Below are 18,480 nucleotides of genomic sequence, written 5' to 3'. Positions count from 1 at the left end.
GGAAAACATGATTTTGATTTAGAGAACAAATGAACGGTATATGTTGTATTTTTATTTTGTCAAACTCATCACAACTTTAATATATTTGTTGTTATGTTAAATTTATCTCGAGAATGGTATTGATTCTCGAAATTAAAAGAAGAATATCTTCAAATTGCTTTATATTTATAATGATAATTCGTATTTTGGACTCTTCATTGCTTGTTTCATAGTTTTTTATATATTATTACATACATACATATGCATTATGAAATACGTTGAACTCCAGCTAGAGTATAATTTAATCTCACAAATTCAAATATTAGAAGTGGACTACCTATTACAGAAAATTCGTTAAAATCCAGATATTCAGTGTGATTCCTAATTAATCATCTTCATCATCGTCTTCTAAGTCATCAAGATAAACAGGTTTATTCAACTGATTTACCCCAAAAGCAAAACAATTAACGTTCATTGAGACTTATAAAGAAAAAGGTAAAAAAAAGTCACTAACATTCTCCATTAAACCTAAAAATTCACCTAAACCTCTTATAAATTCATCACCACCTTCACCAGATCCACCAGATCTCCACCAAGATCTTCTAACTTGAATGGTATCTTTCGTATCAATTGATTGATCTTTATCTTTTTGTTTTTCAATTTCGTTAATTGATAATTCTTCTGATCTAAATCCTATTAAAGGATCATCAGGTGTATAAAGTATAAATTTATCAAATTTTGAAATTGGTTTTAATAATCTAATTGGTCCTTCATAATTTTCTTCTTGTTCTTCAAATTCATTTAAAGGATTCAATTCATTTTTAATACTAGAAGTCATATTTTCATTTTCTTCTGACTTAGTATTAAATTCAAAATTTGGTAAATCATTCTCTGTAGATGGTGAAGGTATTAAATGTTCTTCTTCTACTTTTATAATTGTTTCTTTTGATAATGAACCATTAATCTCATTTATTAATTCATTATTTTCAAAATTCATTTGATTGGAAATTTGAAATTCATTGCTTTCTTCATTTATAAAAGGATCAGATGTTTCAAATTGAATTTCCTTTTCTACTAATTCTAAACTTTCGGTAATTTCTGGTAATTGATTTTTACTCCTTCGATCTTTGGATTCAGGTGTAGGAGAAGATTTTCTTTCATTCAATCTTTTTTTAGGTGTAGGTAAAGGATTTTTTAAAGGAGTTGCTTCTTGAATAATTATTTCAGGTATAATTATAGTATCATTATTATAATTATAACTTTCTTCATCATTTTTTACCGTTGTATATGATATACTTGATTTTTGAGGTGTTATATATCCTCCACTTTCAATTAAACGACTTCTTTTACTTGGTGTTCTACTCAATTGATTTTCTTCTTCTTTTTGTTCTCCTTCTTCTTCCTCATCGTCAGAATCAAATCTATAACGTTTTTTGGATTGTCTAATTACTATACCACTTGTACGTATTTTAGGTTTTGATAATGCTATTTGACCTTCTCCTTTCACTTTTCCATTTACATTCCTACCACCTGGAGCTGATGATTGTCTTGTTGTACGTCTCAATTGCAACCCATCGTCATGCCTGGCATTCTCTTGATCTTCTTTTGGATTTGGAGTAGGTGTTGATTTTAGATTGAATTGATCTGAATGAATTTCAATACCACCTTTATCAGGTCTTTTACTTGTACTCAGTATGATACCTTTCCAACCTTTTGGAATGTCTATTTCTTGGCCAACGACTGATCTACCTCTGAAAGCAGCTATAACTGAATTCGACCCGTTAGGATTTGGACGTGGTTTGAAGTAACTTGATAAGGGTGCTGAATTTGATGTGTAAGGTGCTGAATTTGGCCCAAGTGAGAATGGTAAAAGGGAGAGAGCAGGTGAGTCGGGAAGAGCGGAAGAAGATGAAGAAGAACTTTGAAGTAGAAAACTTGTTGAAGATGACATGTTCGCGACTATACATATATTGTAGAGCTCTCTGCTTCGGATATACACGAATCAAGCTCCAAGTCTACGCAAGACGGTCAATTAATAAGCAAAATTAACAATGAAAAGCACTAGCAGTCATGTTGTCAATTCATAACGCGTATAAATGCATGAATGTTCAAAACAAGGACGCGTAGAGCACGTGGCAACAAGTAGTGGTTTAATTTGTCTTTCGAATTATTCCTGTAGCATAAAGATGCAACGGAAAGTGTCTATTTCGTAAGTAGGTTCCAATCTGTAACCAAAATGAAAGAACTAGATGATCGCTATGAAAATATGCTACAATTGGATTTTGACGGTTTGGATATGGTGTCAATTGTAAAATCCTATCGCCTGACTTCGAAACCACTAGAACCGCCTAAGGCTTTTTTTATCTCTTCTTCACTTGCGCTAGAATTATTTTGAATAAGCTCGACATTATGTACTTGAGCAGTTGAAGGACCTTTTGAGAGATACGATTGACTATTATCGTAATACCAAAATCAGTCACATCTGTCTTTCGATATGCCCATAACTAGAACAAATGAAATGTACAATTGTTTGACTTTATCTTCCACACCTACAGCAATTCCTTGTACGCTTGAATCATCATGATTATATACATACCCTTTCAAGCCAAGTTTTTGAGCTCTACCATACAATACAATACAATCAATCAAGTCTCTTCATTTAGAACGTATCAAGGCACAACTCACTCCTTTTGAGTATAGTATCGGAAACTCACTCCCTACATTGGGAAGTCAGCTTTGTCTGTTAAGTTTGTAAAAAGTGTTGAAGAGAAACGGTTACCTGAACGTCACCCGTCCTATCAGAATACATGATCAGTAACGAACTGATAGGTGAGAGACAGGGACTGAAGGCCCAACTTACACTTTGAATTGAATGAGAGTTTGACTCATTTTCTGTAATGTTCTTGATGCTCCCACTTTGTTAGATCAGTATGAATGGTCAGCGTAAATCACAAATGCTTCGTTATGTGCTCCTGATGTTGACGAAGTTGATGAAGAAAGGAAGTGCATAAAGTCATGAGCTGCTGAAGCTGAGATCAAATCATTACCGAATAAAGCCCACAAAAAGTGATCGGTTAACGTTATTTCAAGATCCCGGTTGGCGGCCAAAAATAAGTAATCAACGGATCAACTAGAATTTGACAAAACAATAACAATACATACAACTGCTATCGACCATCAAGAGAGCCAGTCCTTCTGACGAAACATATGTTCATCCAAAAAGTCAAAATCATAGGAAGAGCGATATTTGAGAATCTCATTCGATAAAGAGTCAAAAAGAGCTGGGCGATAATCAATTCGAATATGCGCATATTTCATTTCTCACGATGTTCCCAGATCGCTTTGACATCTTCAAGAGGGGTTCATAGAAATGTTATCAAATCAAATCGGTTCAATTGGATGACCCGTTCTGCATCAACATCAAGTCTGAATGAACAATCTGGAACATGTCTACTATTTGCTGGACTTGTAAGTCGTTTTTTAGTCTTGCTAAACCCTCCCGACACGACTTTATTGTTTCCAGAATTGATCTTTTATCTGTTTGCGTAGGGATCATATCCACATACACCGACTTCACCTACGCCATCATCATTGAAAATATGGGATGAAGCTTCTGAAGCTTTGCTCAGTCCAGATGCTACGATAGGTTACGAAACCAGAGGAATGAGTGATGCGGGTTTAAAGCAAGTCAAAGGATGGATGAGGGGATGGGTAGAAGGTAGAAGTTTAGTGAGTTTATGTTAAACATTATAACGAACGCTTTAGTTTAAAGTCGCGTTGATTGACGATATGTATGTGATATAGGAAGAATTAATGAAACGACCTGACGTTACTGCCGCATTTATCCTTACATCTTCAATAGCAATTTTAGCTTCTGCTCAAGAAAAAAATGGAACACCAACATTATTACCAGAAGGAACAACTCATTTAGCAGGTCATGGATTTATAGGAACTTTGACAGCTTTAGTAGCAAGTGGAAGGTTAGATTTGGGTACAGGTGTAAGACTGGCTGTAAGTCAATTTTTCTTAGAACTATTTCTTTCTATATAAAACGAGAAAGGCTGATTTTCAAATTGGGGGGTTTTTTTTTTATAAAAAGCGAATATATACTTCTTTACCTCCTTCACCACCTAATACATATCCAAGATCACATTTAACAACTGTTTTATCTGCTCGACATTTTCATTCTTTATCTTCACCTTCATACTTTGTTCCTCCTCCTCCTCCTTCTCCACGTTCAACAGATATAGATGAAGATGATTCTATAAATGAAGAATCTGATTTAAATCCTAATTCAACTCCATTAAAAAGACGTAGAGCTATGCAATTAATTTTAGATGAAATACATAGTTTACAAAGAGATTGGGAAAGGGAAAATGAAATTACAGGAAGTGGAGGTACAATTGGACCAAGACAAGAATGGGCAAGTGCAGGTATAATAAATAGTAGTAAAGTTTTGGTTGTTACTGTGAGTAAAGTTGATTTTTTTTTCATATAAATCGTCTCAAAATTGTTGACAAATCCATTTTATAATGAAAAAATAGGGTACACATCATGCAGTCTTACAGGTAATTGAAAGATTACAACATTTAAATTTAGCAAATCCAGTAATGGATGTATCTATGCCGTGAGTTTTTTTTTTTTGTTTATTTTTCTGAGAGATATGTTCATTCAAGAAAAAATCTGATTATGATTTTTTATTTCATTTGAAAATATAGTTGTCCATATCATACAAAACTTATGACACACGCTATACCAAAATTTAGAGATGTTTTAGAAAGATGTTATTTTAAAAATTCAAATCCTAAAGATCCAATAATATTAGATCCAATGACAACTTTTCCTGTAAGTTCAAAAAAAATAATTAAATGATATATTTTTTTTGGTTTTTTCCATTCTCAGCTAATTTAATTTTGATTTTTTAATTTTTCGGGGTTTTAGATATCAAATCCATCTTTTTCATTATTACCACATTTAACAGCACAATTACGTTGGCATAAAACTTTATTTAGATTATATTCTTCTGCTTCTTCTTCATCTAATAAAAATTCAAATTTACCTAAAATAGATAAATTTATAACAGTTGGAAAAGGTGCAAAAGGTTTAGGTATAATGTTAAAAGGTGAAATTAAAAAAAGAATTGTAATTTCATCAAATTCAAATTCAAATTCTTCAACATCAACAAATATAAAAATTGAAGAATTAACTTCAGATCATCCTTCAGGTATTAATACTTTAAATTCAAATTTAAATTTAAAATCAAATGAAAATGAAATTAAAGGAAAAAATAATAATCAAAAAGAGAATGAACAGGAAAACAGAATTGCAAAAGCTATGGAAATGTTTAAAAGACAACAAAAAATGAATAATCGTTGAGCAATTTTGTCTATATTTTCCAAAGAAATTTTCAAGAAATCAGATTGGACCTTACATTTAGATGAAGCGAGCGAGAAAGGAATTTGTTTCGTCGTTACATTCAGTCTTGAGATGAATCATGGACCATCTTAGTAAATTAGGTTGTATACTATCGTGCAAATACAATGTAAACATTGATTACACCAAATATCTGTACGCAGGGACGCTGAATCAGTATATTTCATCGTCGGTTACAGTCGATTTTACATCAGTGCATATCATCGATCCGGCGAGAGGCAAAAATATATCTATAAAAGGGTGGAAAAAACTCGAGTAATCTACAGTGACGAGGCAACAGAAGGAATTGGGAAATATTCTATACACAAAATTGGGTGAGAAGGCTAAACGTCTATTAATCAGTACCTAAGATTGAGCTGGGGTGTTCTCGACAGTGCCATTGGCAGCTTCACCGACTCTTTCAGCTTCTTCTTGAGCCTTGATCTGTATGGTTTCTCGTTAGCTGTATGACCTTTGTTAGGAATCCAGTTTCAACTCACCTTAGCAGCGTTGACGTAATTATAAATTTCATCAATTACAGGTTTGGCTTGATCCTGGTAATCATATCAATCCAATCAGCTACTTGAGCGGGAATATTTTCGTAGCATAGCTCACCTTCACATATGCAGCAAGCTTGTTACTCTTGTCTTGTACAGTAGCGTCTTTGGCGAAAACGATCTCCTTTAAGTCTCCGGATATTTTCCCAACTCCCTAAGTGCGAAACGGCAGTCAGCTGACGCCCGGAGAATCTATACACGGCTGTAGGCCACATACATTGACCAAAGCACCAGGTAAAGCTTGACCATTTTCAGCAAGGTGTTTCAATTGTTCAATTAAGGAATGAGCTAGGTCTTGAGAGGTGTGAATGGTGGCTACCGCTCTTGAACTGATAGCTTCGTTAATTTGGGCAGTCTTGTTGACGAGGTCGGTGAGGACAGGTTGAGCGGATAGAATGTATGGGTGGACTCGCTACATCAGTTTCTGCTCGTTAGTCTTACACACGTGCGACTTATGACTCGGGATGCAAAGGCTCTCACGTCATCATATATACCTTTAGCTTGCTTGACGACGATCAAGTCTTGAGTAGGGGTCTTGAATGGGTCTGATGGAAAATATGTCAGCCTGATAGGAAGCGGCGTCCCGAGAATAACTTACATGGGAAAGTGGCTTCAGCTCGGTCGAATCTATGGATACAAGAATGATCAGCCATGATCCGCTGCATGATGTAGGACGAGCCCAGATTACTTACGTGGCCACAGCCAAACCGTCTGCAGATTCCAAGAGAGGCTTGGTGCGAAGAAGGACAGGGGTAGCTACTTCGTATGATTCTATTTGGCGAAGCATGAGCTCGAGATTGCTTCAACTGCGAGACAGGAAGCTTACTGTTGGCGATAGCGAGAGCCGTGGCATAGAGCTTGGCAGTGTACTCGTTTGATTGAATGACTTGTCTATGGGATACACGATGATCAGCCTTCCTGATAATATAGCAGGATTTTTCATCAGCTTCGATGAGATGACTTACGAAGCGTAAGTCACCGAGTCATGAACTACGGGAACTCCGTCAAGCTTTCCTACAATCTTGAAACCTACGAAAAGACTGAGAGTGAGTACAAAGGACTTTCAATAGTCTAGAGAAGTCATAGCTGAACAAGTGAGGATATTTGAACGCGTCACTCACTTGGTACTTCTTGACTGGGTGCAGTAGCAGTCTCGGTCGACATCTTGTCAAATGCTATTGGTTGAATGGGTATCGCTGCTGTCACAGGCGTAAGAGTTGGTTTGGCGATGTATAAGGAGGTTTGGCTAAGTCAGAATCAGGTCGTTAGTAAGATCCATTGAGACAGGTAAACAACATGAGGTAAAATGATTGAAGCACAGAGCCTAGAGTCAAAAAGCCAGAACCACGGAATAGGGATGAAGGCGTGAGAAACGAAAAATCAAGCACAACAAAAACAACAATCTGAACTAATTGGATATATGTCTCACGTTTTCACTTGTGCCGTAAATACTAAAGGATTAGGCAAAAGTATTGGATGATGTATTTGTACGGAGAATGAAAGAGTTGGATAGATTGTTGAGAGTGATAACATAGTGACAATCACGGTATACTAAACGTGATATGACAATGTGTTTCACACATGAATTGATAGAATCATCAAGAATGATGACAGAGTAGAATGAAAGTAGAAACAATGACAATAGAAGTGAACAAAAGAAAATAAAGCCTTATCTTGAATAGCCAGCCATAAAAAAGATTACTCACGTTCGTTTTGATTTTTCACTAATGCGAAGGAAGTGAAAATCAAAGGTAAAATGAGGTTGATAAGATATATAAACGTTGGATGAAAAAGGTATTTATGAAATTGATCTTTCTCACAAAAAGGTTAAGTTTAAAATGGGATTAGTATAATAATGAATAGCAAAAAGTTCTCATGCAAGAAAGAACTTGAAAAATACGGTTACATGTCATAATGAATCATTGCCGGCATACCCTTAATATAAACCCTGAGATAAATGTTTGAGTGGCAAAAAAACAAAACAATATGATTTATACCACCATCTGTCATGTTCTATGTTCCTTCTATGATGGTATAGTACTGTAATCTTCTCACAGTTTAGGTAGGATTTAATGATCCTTGAAACGAATTATTCAAATGAAATTATAACAAGCTGTGTATATCCCAATCGCAGTTTTTGGTCTGGAACGTTTATAACTGATATGATGATGACGCGAGATAAGAAGACCTATCAAAGTATAAATAACCCTTATTTTTAAAGATTTTCGCAAAGCTTATCTATTGACAATGGAAAGAAATAAAACCCTGAAAAGTTAAATTGCCGTTATTCATTCACATGTGAAACACAAGTACAGTACATATAAAGAGGTGTTGATGTCAACATGTGTTCCTTCTTATTCAGATACCTAAGTTCGGTTTAGAGCCTTAATGAATAGTTATGGTGAGAACGAATAGAAAAAAAAAGTGACAAGAATTGAACGGAAGCGCACGCCACCGATAATCAAGGGTTTAAAAGAAACCTTCCTTCATACCGGTTATCAAAGATATTTTTATCCATATCTCAATAAGCTTTCTTTTCAAGTTTGAAGAAACTGCCAAGACAATCTGATCAAGTATCTTCGCGCTCCAGACCAGCACCTCAACGGGATTCATAATCGAAGGAAATGGCTGAATACGCACTGCATGAAGTCAGGAAGCTTCAAGCATTTGCCATATCTTTCAGACTGATACAATTAAACCATATAGATTATCAAATGCTTCATCTTTACTTCCTCCTCTTCTTTGCACTTCCCCCATCCTCATCAGGTCCGTTAAACATAGCTCTAATCTTTTTCCTTTCCCTCGCTGAAACCGCATCTACGTATCTGACCTGTACACTCTCTTCTGCTACATTATCAATCATAGGTATATTTCCCTCTGCATCATGTGCAGACGTGCCATCTGCACCGAAATATGAAGTGTCAGGATCGATATGAGATGGGGAAGGTGGACCTGATATTCTTGATGCAGCAGGTGAAACACTATTTATAGGTGAACGGGTATTCTAAATGACATTCACATCAGCAGGAATTCTTCTTGAAAAAATATGAAAGCTCATTATTGTAACTCACCTTTATCCGTGCGCTTGGTCTAGGCCGCCTTATTACCCTCCCTTTACCGGACGTACTTCCATCTTTCTCAGCAAGTTGCCTCAATGCTTCGGTCATTCCTCCACCATTTGTTATAGACTTTCCCATACCCAAACTACCTGTGGAAGCAGCTCTTTCACCCAAACTATTGCCAATTTCTGCTTTTGTTGTGAGCTGTCGTGCAGCTAAGGACTCAGATATCGGAGCAGAAGCAAATTTTGCTAATTTACTTGGTTCGCTAATGATTATTTCCGACGCGCTTTTATGAGGTATTGCTGAATTCAAAATACGCTCAGTCGACACTTTAGGGGGTGAAAGTACATTATTATCTTGTATAATCGATGTGGTGGTCCTACTGCCGTGACCGCCAATCGATGATGTCGATGTCATTGCGTCATCGATGTGTGTAGGTGACGGCTTGAGCATCCGTCCAGGTGATATTAACGGGAGCTGTGAAGTCGGTTTGGAAGAAGATTGACGCAATGCGAAATCACTGTTGTCTGGTAGATTAGATATTGTGGACATGTTTGCTGTCAAATCGCTTGTTCTACCCGGTATGCGTGTGACTTTCGTGGGGTGGCATCAGCTATGACGCAGAGCAAACGGGTGTAGTTCGACATACCTTCAACCGCCGGAGAAAGAACATGATCTGCTTCGGGCTCAATTTTACCCGACCGACCCGTAGCTATCAGCCAAGAGTCTTTCATCACCTTTACCCCCCACTCTCTAGCTTTCTCAACTTTCTGACCTGTTGTTACTGCTGTAATGAGATGCGTACTTTGTCGATTTAGTTTGACTGATAGTGTTCCGCCTAATACCAGATGTTAGCACGAATGATACTCTGGTAGGGTATCGACGAAACCTTACCAATGGCACGTAATAGTCTTCGCATGTATACGTTATTCTCAGCCGAAAAGCCAGATAGGTGGACAATTAATTTGGATGCGTCTACCCGCCAATGGATCGACTGGTCAGCTCGATTCGGCTCACGATGAATCGTGCAAGGGCTTACCCTGTATAGGCATCTCAGCAGGTAAAGGTCTGAATACGATGTGCTTATCCGGCGTCAATAGCGTTTCCTCGAAGCAACATCCCTCGACCCAGCACTCTGTAACAACTATGGTATCTTTATCGCTCTCGCTCAAATGTGGCCGTATCTCAGAACATCTGGGATCTCAGTCAGCTTTTATCCTGCTGGTCTCAATAAGCCACAATCGTTCCAACTCACAGCCTGACAATGATGTAATCTACCCGCTCCCCCTCCCTCCTATTTTCATCGTTGATAACGGTTCCACCATGTTGACGTATAGCATTTTCAAGCCCGTCACATTGTTCTTGTATCACATGACTGAAGCGCAGCCCTTCAAAAAACCTTTTGGGTATCAGCGCATCGGCAGCGATGTCTTGTCTGGTATCTTCAGTCTCCATCGTACTTTGATCGATTACAGGAGGTATAGCCGTTGTTCGATCAAGATCAGACTTCTCTTCTCGAGGAGCGTTGATAGCGAAGGAAGTTGATCTGGATACGTGTAATAGAGATGGCTTCCGATCTGGCTGCTGATCAAGGGCAGCTGCTGAGGTGGGCGGCTTTGGGGGAGACAATGACCGTTTCGGTATAGATTTATCACGAGGCTTTGTACCAGTAGTCGATACTAGTTCTGTTACCAGCGTATTTATCGATTCTCGTTTACGTTTTCTCATGACGGCTGGTTCGTTGCTATCCAGAGCGGCCTTTGAAGCTGTTGCACCGTCTGTTGTGACGTTCTTATTCGATTGTAAGCTTATCCTACCGTTAATCACGTCCTCTGAGAGGACGAAAGGTTTCAGCTTAATACGTGTGTCATCGAATAACAGAGAATGCGATAAAGTATCTACCAGAGCACTCACCAGGAATGACTTTCCCTCCTCGCCTAGCTTTTCTAGCATCATAATAATCTTCTTTCCATCTGCCTTTGTATGCTACACAATCCCAAACCCATTCCTCGTAAACAATCTTCATCTCCTCTTCATCAGTTCGAACTCCTTTTCGTTTTCGAGCTTCCAGTTCTGCTATCTCTCTCAAAGCCCATTTCACCTTCTCAGACGAACGAGGTTCATTCGTTGGTTTAGCTGATATCAGATGTGTACATGATCGATCCAAATCTTTGGAATATTGACCGCCGGACGATTGAATAAACTTGATCAACTGTTTACGCCTATCCACTATCATGCGCAGTACATGTCGTTAGCAAGCAACCAGCGATCTTCAGCTTGGAACAGAACTGCGGAACTGCTCACAAGGTTCGATACCTGACATAGCTATCTTTAAACCTATGAAAGGCAACAGACGATGATTTTCCTCGTCCGCCTCAATATCAAGCTCATCTCCATTAAGCCATGCTGCATGCGCTTCTTCGATCCATGAGGGTTTCATCACTGGTAGACTGTGCTCGACAGCGTACTAATCACCACAATCAGCTGCATTACATCCCTGAAACTTCCTTCCCGATTAACGATAAGACCTACTAGATATTTTGCGGATCCGTATCCTACAGCTACTACATGCGTAACATGTATCGTCAAGGCATTTTCCACCGTCCCTCCTAATTCTTTAGCTAAAGCTGTTAAGGCAGCCTTCAAAAGATATGCCAAATTAGCTTTGTAATTTTTGAGTACATTGATCTTGAGCTGATCCTTACTTTTGATTCCACTCCGGTAAAAGTAATCGTGATACCTTTCCAAGGTTTTGAATTCCTTCTGAGCGCCTCCGTCGAAGTCTCTTCATCTAGTCACATGCTGTATATAAGCATCATTACTATAATGCGTTACTGAAACCATTTACCTTCTGCATCTGCTAGAGCTCTACGCATGATTTCTTCATCAATCATGTTTATGGGTGAAGCTTCTTTCGCTCGCCGAGATGATCCCACAGGAGCAGGTCGAAGTTTGACCTGTGGAATCTTTGTCGACAGATGTCCTCGACGATTCATCTTGGTGTGCTTTGTCTGGAATTAGGTTGCTGGAATGTATGATTCTCAAATGTTTGACCACTCCCTAAGTCGAATCTATGAGTGAATTCCGAGTTGTCTTGATGATGAAAATTCTCTGGAACAGGCGAACCAGAAGATGATATTATGTACAAATGAGATGGGAAGTCGTAAACGCGAAAATGAAAACATTATTTGATACGAGTACATCATCAATCGATACAAGTAAAGGAAAATACAAAGACGCGTCAAACAATCTGTACCTGAAATTTGATACCGTCTTCGTAATTTCAATATGAAATCATACCTATGTCACTGGACCAAGGCTTCTTACTTTCTCGCTGAATATCAACTCAAATAACTAGACCTAGTCAAATGTATCCAATTACTCGTTCTGGTCTCTGAAAACAATGACGATGATTCCGTTAGCTATATTACGACCTTGTTCTTCCCGATTCGCAGCTTCATTATTCAATCAATCAACTACCAGGCAATTCTCATCAACTCTGTCAAGAAAAGAACAAAAAGCAGCTCAACCTCAAACTCCAGCTACCGATTCTATAGAACTTTCAGCAGTAAGTTAGACTCCATATGTTCATATAATAATGCAAATGTGATGAAGCTGATTGTTCAGGTAGCCCGTAGCGTATATTTCAGAAAGTCATGATCCATGGTTTAATCTATCTTATGAAGATTGGTGAGCTATTTCCCAACGAATGTAATTCTCGCAACTCATAATGGGAATTAGGTTGTTAAGAAATACACCTCATGAACAACCTGTTTTATTCCTTTATCGAAATTTCCCATGTGTGGTAATTGGTCGTAATCAAGTGAGTAGGTAATTCTGCGTTCAAAAAGAATTCATATCAAAGCTAATGTTCTGTTCTAGAATCCATGGAAAGAAACTACCCCTCATCATTTAAGAGAAGTTGGTATACCTTTAGTCAGACGACGTTCAGGCGGAGGAACAGTATTTCATGTTAGCTGATTTAACCGTCACGATTATGCGGAAAGAGCTAATTTATGTATGGAATAGGATATGGGTAATACGAATTTTTCAATTATTTTACCTCGACTTTTATTCACTCGATCACATGGTGCTGAATTAGTTTCTCGAGCTATAAGGGAACGATTAGGTATTAAGCAATGTACTGTCAATGAGAGAAATGATGTAATTATCAAAGATGGCGAAAATGAATTAAAGATGAGTTATTTTTCCCTTAAACACATGAAAATTATAATTAACATAAATCATATTTTATTTTTGACGATGATACGTATCTGGCTCAGCATATAAGATCATTCAACATCGAGCATATCATCATGGTACGATGCTCATATCATCTTCATTGTCAGAATTGGGTAAATCTTTAAGATCAAATTCGGTGAGCTCGATAAGATGTATGAAACCAACAAGATTGTTACTTATCAAATGAAATTGAAATGTAGCCAAATATGCAAACTAAATCAATATTGTCTCATCGATCACCTGTAACCACCTTGAATCACTATTTACCATCAGGTAGAAATCCAATACACCATGATGAGTTCATACAAGCAATTACAGCGGAGTTCAACAAAGTATACGCTAATGGGGTCAATAAGAAAATGGAGACAAGAGAAGTGAATTCAATTTGGATTAAAGAGCCTAAAGTTTGGAAAGGGGTGGAAGAATTGAAAAGTTGGGAATGGCAATTTGGTCAAACGCCTGAATTCACTAATTTGCTAGAAGGTCAATTATCATTCGGCAGTATTGTAAGTTTTATTCTGGTTATATAAAACAGTATAAATGTGACATTTGTCTGAAATCTCAAATTTACTTAGTCCGCAAACCTTACGGCCCGTCATGCCCTCCTAATTTCCCTCACATTTCACCTTGAACCCTTACACAATGAGAGCACGGAAAAGACTATGGAGAAACAGAATTTCCTCGATTCTTTAGCTTTATCACTTGTTGGACATAGGTACGAATCTCTCGAAGGAGTTGAAGGTGCTTTAGATCATCAATGGGAAGATGAGAAATGGAGAGAAAGAGGAAATGAGGTGATAAGTTGGTTAAGAAAGGTAATGTAGGAAAGAACAGCGTTTGGAAATGTAGGAGATAATGTATATGATCGACAAGATTACCAACTGATCGAAGGTCAATGAGAGGAAAATCGGGACAAAGATAGTTTCATCAAAATCTTTTGACAAATTATTTTTCTTATGAATCCTTACAAAGAACAGCCATCTAATAAAAAAAAAAAAAAAAGGAAATATGAGAGAACTAAGAATATGTTCACCCCGTATCTGTCATGACGACTATAAAACTCTAGTTAAAAAAAAACGCCATGTCAATATAAGGTAATTTTATTATATATTATTATAGGTCAGGTAAAATATAACAAATAAAAAAACCATAAAAGGTTTTTTTTTTTTGAGATAGTTTAAATAAGACTTTCAATTTCCAGGTTAATTTTTATCTAGAAAATGATTTTGTCAAATGACCGGATTTTTCAAGAAAGAATTGAATTTGTAATTTTGAAAATATAGAATTAAAGAAGGTAAAAGTGAAGAAAAAACGAAAAGAAAATTAAGGATACAAATTGTAAATATAATTCATGATAAGTTTATTAAATTACATTGTATTTTATTAATATTTTTACAACTGTGAATCTGATTTTCTTTTGTTTTTTTTAATTAACCTTGATAATTGAATTTTTTAAGAAATTTCAAAATTTAACTCACTAATTTATGGAATTTTTTTTACAAAAAAATAAAAAGATATCTTAATATTTGATTGTAAATTATGAAATTAACCATTTAACATTTCACCTATTTTATTTATACTTTTATTAAAATTTAAACTATTTTTTAACCATTCAATTTTAATATCTTCTGGACCAAAAGAAAACATTTTTGAATTTGATATTATACTTTTATTTGAAATTTTATTTTCATTTTTATTTTCAATTTCAATATTTTTTAAATTTTCTGGAATTGCTTGAAATGAATTTGAAAGTGATAAAAATGGATTTGTAATTGTTTTCAATAATAAATTATGTATAGATCTAAAAATCTAATTAATCAAGTATATATTAATTTTCCAAACTTTCGATAAAAACAACATATATATATATATATATATATATTTTTAACTCACTGCTACTATATCTGAATCTTTTATCATAGCATCTACTAAAGCTATTGATAAAACCATACGTAATTTTGTAATTGTTTGAAAACCATAACTATCAAATAAGAAAATAGAGAAATTAGCATAATTCAACAAAATTGTACTTTTGTAAACTTCCTGATCTTTCTCTGAAAATTACGATGGAGTTTCGAATTGATGAGAAAAACTCACAATGCCATATCTTCCATACAAAATAATAAACCTAAATATGACTCAGCAGGTTTAGTAGGAGTAGAAGTCATAACGACTATATTTCATAAATCAGCTTGATGAATTATCGTTAAAAGTACAATTGGGTGAAGAAAACTCACTCCTTTCTTCTATAACATCTACAGCAGCATGACTTAAATGATAATGCCTCAATTCATCTTCTGATCCAGTGAATGAATGAACGTATAAAGGTGAATTTGTTGGTGAGAGAATTGTAAGTGATGTTAAGTGTAAAGGGTTGATTATTCTATTCTCCATTTTTCGAGGTGTGTAAAATGTTATTCCTTCTCGAAGACTTTAGCCCTACACTTGCGATGTAAGATTAGTTGATTAGTACTATATGTTCGCATAATGTCAAGTTGAATTGATATTATAACTTACACCTCGAAGTTGTCAACGCGTATTAGTTAATTTCAAGGAAGCTGAAGAAGCGGTCATGTCCGGGCGTTGTAGTGCTCGATGATATCAAGGTCTCTCTCCAACTCTTAACACTCTCTCTTTTTCAACGTCATTTGAGTGTATTCTCCACTTGAGTGATTGCTTCTTTCACGACGTATACAAGTTTGAAATACTCTCAAGGCCATCGAAAATCCGAAATCAGAGGAATCAGCCAACCAAAAAGATGACATCTTTTAATCCATCTCATAACCCATTTTCATCAAAAGCTCAAGCAATTCATCATGCATCTTCAAGTAATAACGATGAAGAGAAAAGTAAATTCCCTGATAGTTTACCTACAGTTCATGGGCATCATGAAGATCATCCTGAATTTAGAAAAGAAGGTAGAAAAAGAGTTAAACAAAATATGCCTGTTATGCCTGATTTAAGATTTGAACAGGTGCGTTATGTTTTGTTTTTTTCATTATTTCAACAATAAGCTACACATCATGGGTGATATTTTCGTACGTTTTTAATCAATGAATATAACTATTTTAGTCATATCTCTTATCTATAAGACCTTATCTTACACCTCATCCAACTTCTAAAGGAATAACTAAAAAAGGTTTAATAGAAAAAGGTAAACCAAGTGGAACTTTAGTAACTTCTGCAGAAGAAGATAGAGTATTTCATTGGGGAAGAGAAGTTGATGTAGATTGGAAAAATGTGATTTGGGTAACATTAAGAGATCAAGTGAGTAAATTTTGTTAAACCATTCAAAATTGAATATAGTATGAAATGTACATGATTTAATCAAAGGAATATATTTGACTAATACAGGAAATCTTTTTCAAAATAGGTAATTTCACCTCTTGTTCAAGGTGCATTATGGGGATGGGCAACTATATTTTTAGCAACTACAGGTACAATTTTACGTGCTAATTTATATCCACCTAATCATGTAAATCGAGGTAGAATAACAGGTGGACCAATTTCAAAAGTTGATCAAGCAAGAGGTGGAAGTATAGTAGGTCAAAGTGGTTGGTGGAAAAATTGGGTTGGAAGTTTTTTTGGTGGTGTACAAACTGCTACTGTATAAAATTATATTGTAAATCATGACTGACGAACGAATCATCCTTTTATTTCCTTTGCATTCAGACATGCAGATGAAATGACTTTATTTGATAATGTATTTTACCTGGTATACAGATGTAATACGATTGATAATTTAACAAATCTCGCCGTTCAGCAAGTGTATACTTTTTTGCATAATAATTCATTGAGGAATTTACAATCTATACAACAGGTACATAAATCAAAGAATCTCACCGAGTAAATCGGATAGATCCTTATTATCGTCTTCTAACCAGGGAAGGCTTTCTGCTCTTCAGTTAAAGGTATATACTTTACACCAATCATCTTAGCTAAATCTTCTATATCAGTATGATCTACGGTATTTTGCATTCGATGAATATAAGAACAAGTACCATCTATAAAATAAGTTAATTTAAATTAGCATCATTATTAATTTAGAAAAGGTAGAAGATAATAGGAAATCCAAATTACCTTGTTCAAAAATGACTTCTCCACCATTTTGATCATTTGGTCCTCTAATTTTTTCACTTGAATGTGGAAATCAGTACCAAAGATAGTGAAGAGATAACAGCTCGAAATCACTCACCAATAACCGCATACTTTTGGTCCTGTAGATGTATTGGTCAATATCAGCTGATCACTATACTGGGAAACTCCAGGAGGAAAGCTAATGACGAACCTGGTTTATCAAGGTTGATGTATCTGTAGATTTAGGTCAGCTTCTGATCACAGCAGTCAATAGCTGGACTCACACTTTAGGGTGTCCAAGGGCACCCATGCCTGTTAAATAAATTTTGTTTAATTGATAACCAAGTTCTTTTAATTTCACCACCTACTTCATCTAAATAATTTTTTTTATTATCATCATTATCATTAAAAGAAGGACCTTTTAAAGTTTTTTTTAAATTAAATATTTTATGAATTTCTAATGAAGGACATGTTAAAATTTTATAATTTGATTGAGTATTTTGAATATATTGTAAAATTGGTTTAAATGATCCACAACCTATTATATATACTTAAAAATATATATAAAACAAATTAAAAAGTCAATTAAAATTTGTGATATTTTGTTATTCTATCCTTGAAAAAAAATTTAAAAAAAACTTACTTTCTATATTATTTGATAAAGATGAAGAAGGTATTGATTTATTTAATTGATATGTATATACTTGACAATTTGTACACCCTTTTTTTTTCCAAAATAATCATTAATTTACTCAAAAAAAAATATTAAATTATCTTGATTTAATGATTATATATTGATGACTTACAAAAATGCCTTATAAAGATTAATATTACTTTCTTATCTTTTATTAATTCTTTCAAAATTATCTTTTTCCCATCTTGATCGAAAAGTTCAACTTTGTAAGCTTGATTTATCTCTTCCGATGTTAAAGGTTGATTTGGATTCATCTCAATTAACAATTTATTAAAACAATGTGATATTCTCTCGATCGTTAAGATTATTGTGAAAGTATCGCCTGACCTATTTCGTAAGTAGATTATAGTATTGTAAAGTTTCCAATTCACCAATACAGTGATTACACTGAATATTCTGTGAAAGACGATCAAAGATTGTGATGATGATGATGATGACAACCTCTCAGTTCACAATC

General features: G+C 35.4%; 9 protein-coding genes across 9 annotated transcripts; 3 read left to right on the top strand and 6 right to left on the bottom strand.

The window, feature by feature from the left end:
* Positions 1-364: 364 nt before the first annotated feature.
* Positions 365-1,930, bottom strand: I206_103520 (uncharacterized protein; the record flags this gene model as incomplete). Its single annotated transcript, XM_019153249.1, has 2 exons — positions 365-418; positions 494-1,930. 2 exons carry the CDS (start codon positions 1,928-1,930, stop codon positions 365-367), a joined length of 1,491 nt encoding a protein of 496 aa, XP_019013410.1.
* A 365-nt stretch (positions 1,931-2,295) lies between these two features.
* Positions 2,296-2,868, bottom strand: I206_103519 (uncharacterized protein; the record flags this gene model as incomplete). Its single annotated transcript, XM_019153250.1, has 5 exons — positions 2,296-2,431; positions 2,504-2,599; positions 2,665-2,696; positions 2,759-2,774; positions 2,840-2,868. The coding sequence occupies 5 exons, from the start codon at positions 2,866-2,868 to the stop codon at positions 2,296-2,298; spliced, it is 309 nt and encodes a 102-aa protein (XP_019013411.1).
* Positions 2,869-3,378: 510 nt separating this feature from the next.
* On the top strand, positions 3,379-5,355 carry I206_103518 (uncharacterized protein; the record flags this gene model as incomplete). The annotated part of the gene is made up of 7 exons (XM_019153251.1): positions 3,379-3,447; positions 3,529-3,708; positions 3,784-3,990; positions 4,079-4,447; positions 4,524-4,606; positions 4,698-4,824; positions 4,921-5,355. The coding sequence occupies 7 exons, from the start codon at positions 3,379-3,381 to the stop codon at positions 5,353-5,355; spliced, it is 1,470 nt and encodes a 489-aa protein (XP_019013412.1).
* Positions 5,356-5,757: 402 nt separating this feature from the next.
* I206_103517 (uncharacterized protein) lies at positions 5,758-7,112 on the bottom strand (the record flags this gene model as incomplete). Its single annotated transcript, XM_019153252.1, has 10 exons — positions 5,758-5,835; positions 5,892-5,945; positions 6,007-6,102; positions 6,166-6,360; positions 6,429-6,493; positions 6,547-6,575; positions 6,641-6,719; positions 6,775-6,839; positions 6,914-6,977; positions 7,070-7,112. 10 exons carry the CDS (start codon positions 7,110-7,112, stop codon positions 5,758-5,760), a joined length of 768 nt encoding a protein of 255 aa, XP_019013413.1.
* Positions 7,113-8,673: 1,561 nt separating this feature from the next.
* Positions 8,674-12,006, bottom strand: I206_103516 (uncharacterized protein; the record flags this gene model as incomplete). Its single annotated transcript, XM_019153253.1, has 11 exons — positions 8,674-8,952; positions 9,020-9,603; positions 9,660-9,848; positions 9,905-9,985; positions 10,050-10,204; positions 10,266-10,842; positions 10,925-11,239; positions 11,315-11,477; positions 11,543-11,650; positions 11,716-11,801; positions 11,859-12,006. The coding sequence occupies 11 exons, from the start codon at positions 12,004-12,006 to the stop codon at positions 8,674-8,676; spliced, it is 2,685 nt and encodes an 894-aa protein (XP_019013414.1).
* A 407-nt stretch (positions 12,007-12,413) lies between these two features.
* On the top strand, positions 12,414-14,076 carry I206_103515 (uncharacterized protein; the record flags this gene model as incomplete). The annotated part of the gene is made up of 8 exons (XM_019153254.1): positions 12,414-12,578; positions 12,642-12,700; positions 12,752-12,833; positions 12,893-12,982; positions 13,040-13,211; positions 13,294-13,388; positions 13,453-13,758; positions 13,828-14,076. 8 exons carry the CDS (start codon positions 12,414-12,416, stop codon positions 14,074-14,076), a joined length of 1,218 nt encoding a protein of 405 aa, XP_019013415.1.
* Positions 14,077-14,797: 721 nt separating this feature from the next.
* I206_103514 (uncharacterized protein) lies at positions 14,798-15,646 on the bottom strand (the record flags this gene model as incomplete). The annotated part of the gene is made up of 4 exons (XM_019153255.1): positions 14,798-15,061; positions 15,146-15,233; positions 15,350-15,425; positions 15,490-15,646. 4 exons carry the CDS (start codon positions 15,644-15,646, stop codon positions 14,798-14,800), a joined length of 585 nt encoding a protein of 194 aa, XP_019013416.1.
* A 364-nt stretch (positions 15,647-16,010) lies between these two features.
* I206_103513 (uncharacterized protein) lies at positions 16,011-16,865 on the top strand (the record flags this gene model as incomplete). Its single annotated transcript, XM_019153256.1, has 3 exons — positions 16,011-16,226; positions 16,325-16,519; positions 16,626-16,865. The coding sequence occupies 3 exons, from the start codon at positions 16,011-16,013 to the stop codon at positions 16,863-16,865; spliced, it is 651 nt and encodes a 216-aa protein (XP_019013417.1).
* A 263-nt stretch (positions 16,866-17,128) lies between these two features.
* On the bottom strand, positions 17,129-18,277 carry I206_103512 (uncharacterized protein; the record flags this gene model as incomplete). Its single annotated transcript, XM_070202783.1, has 8 exons — positions 17,129-17,256; positions 17,333-17,388; positions 17,448-17,469; positions 17,541-17,563; positions 17,614-17,641; positions 17,691-17,879; positions 17,973-18,050; positions 18,136-18,277. 8 exons carry the CDS (start codon positions 18,275-18,277, stop codon positions 17,129-17,131), a joined length of 666 nt encoding a protein of 221 aa, XP_070058884.1.
* Between the last annotated feature and the right edge of the window lie 203 nt (positions 18,278-18,480).

The sequence above is a fragment of the Kwoniella pini genome, chromosome 4, assembly GCF_000512605.2.
Source record: "Kwoniella pini CBS 10737 chromosome 4, complete sequence".
Taxonomy (NCBI): Eukaryota; Fungi; Basidiomycota; class Tremellomycetes; order Tremellales; family Cryptococcaceae; genus Kwoniella; species Kwoniella pini.
This window is presented reverse-complemented; position numbering and strand designations above follow the sequence as displayed.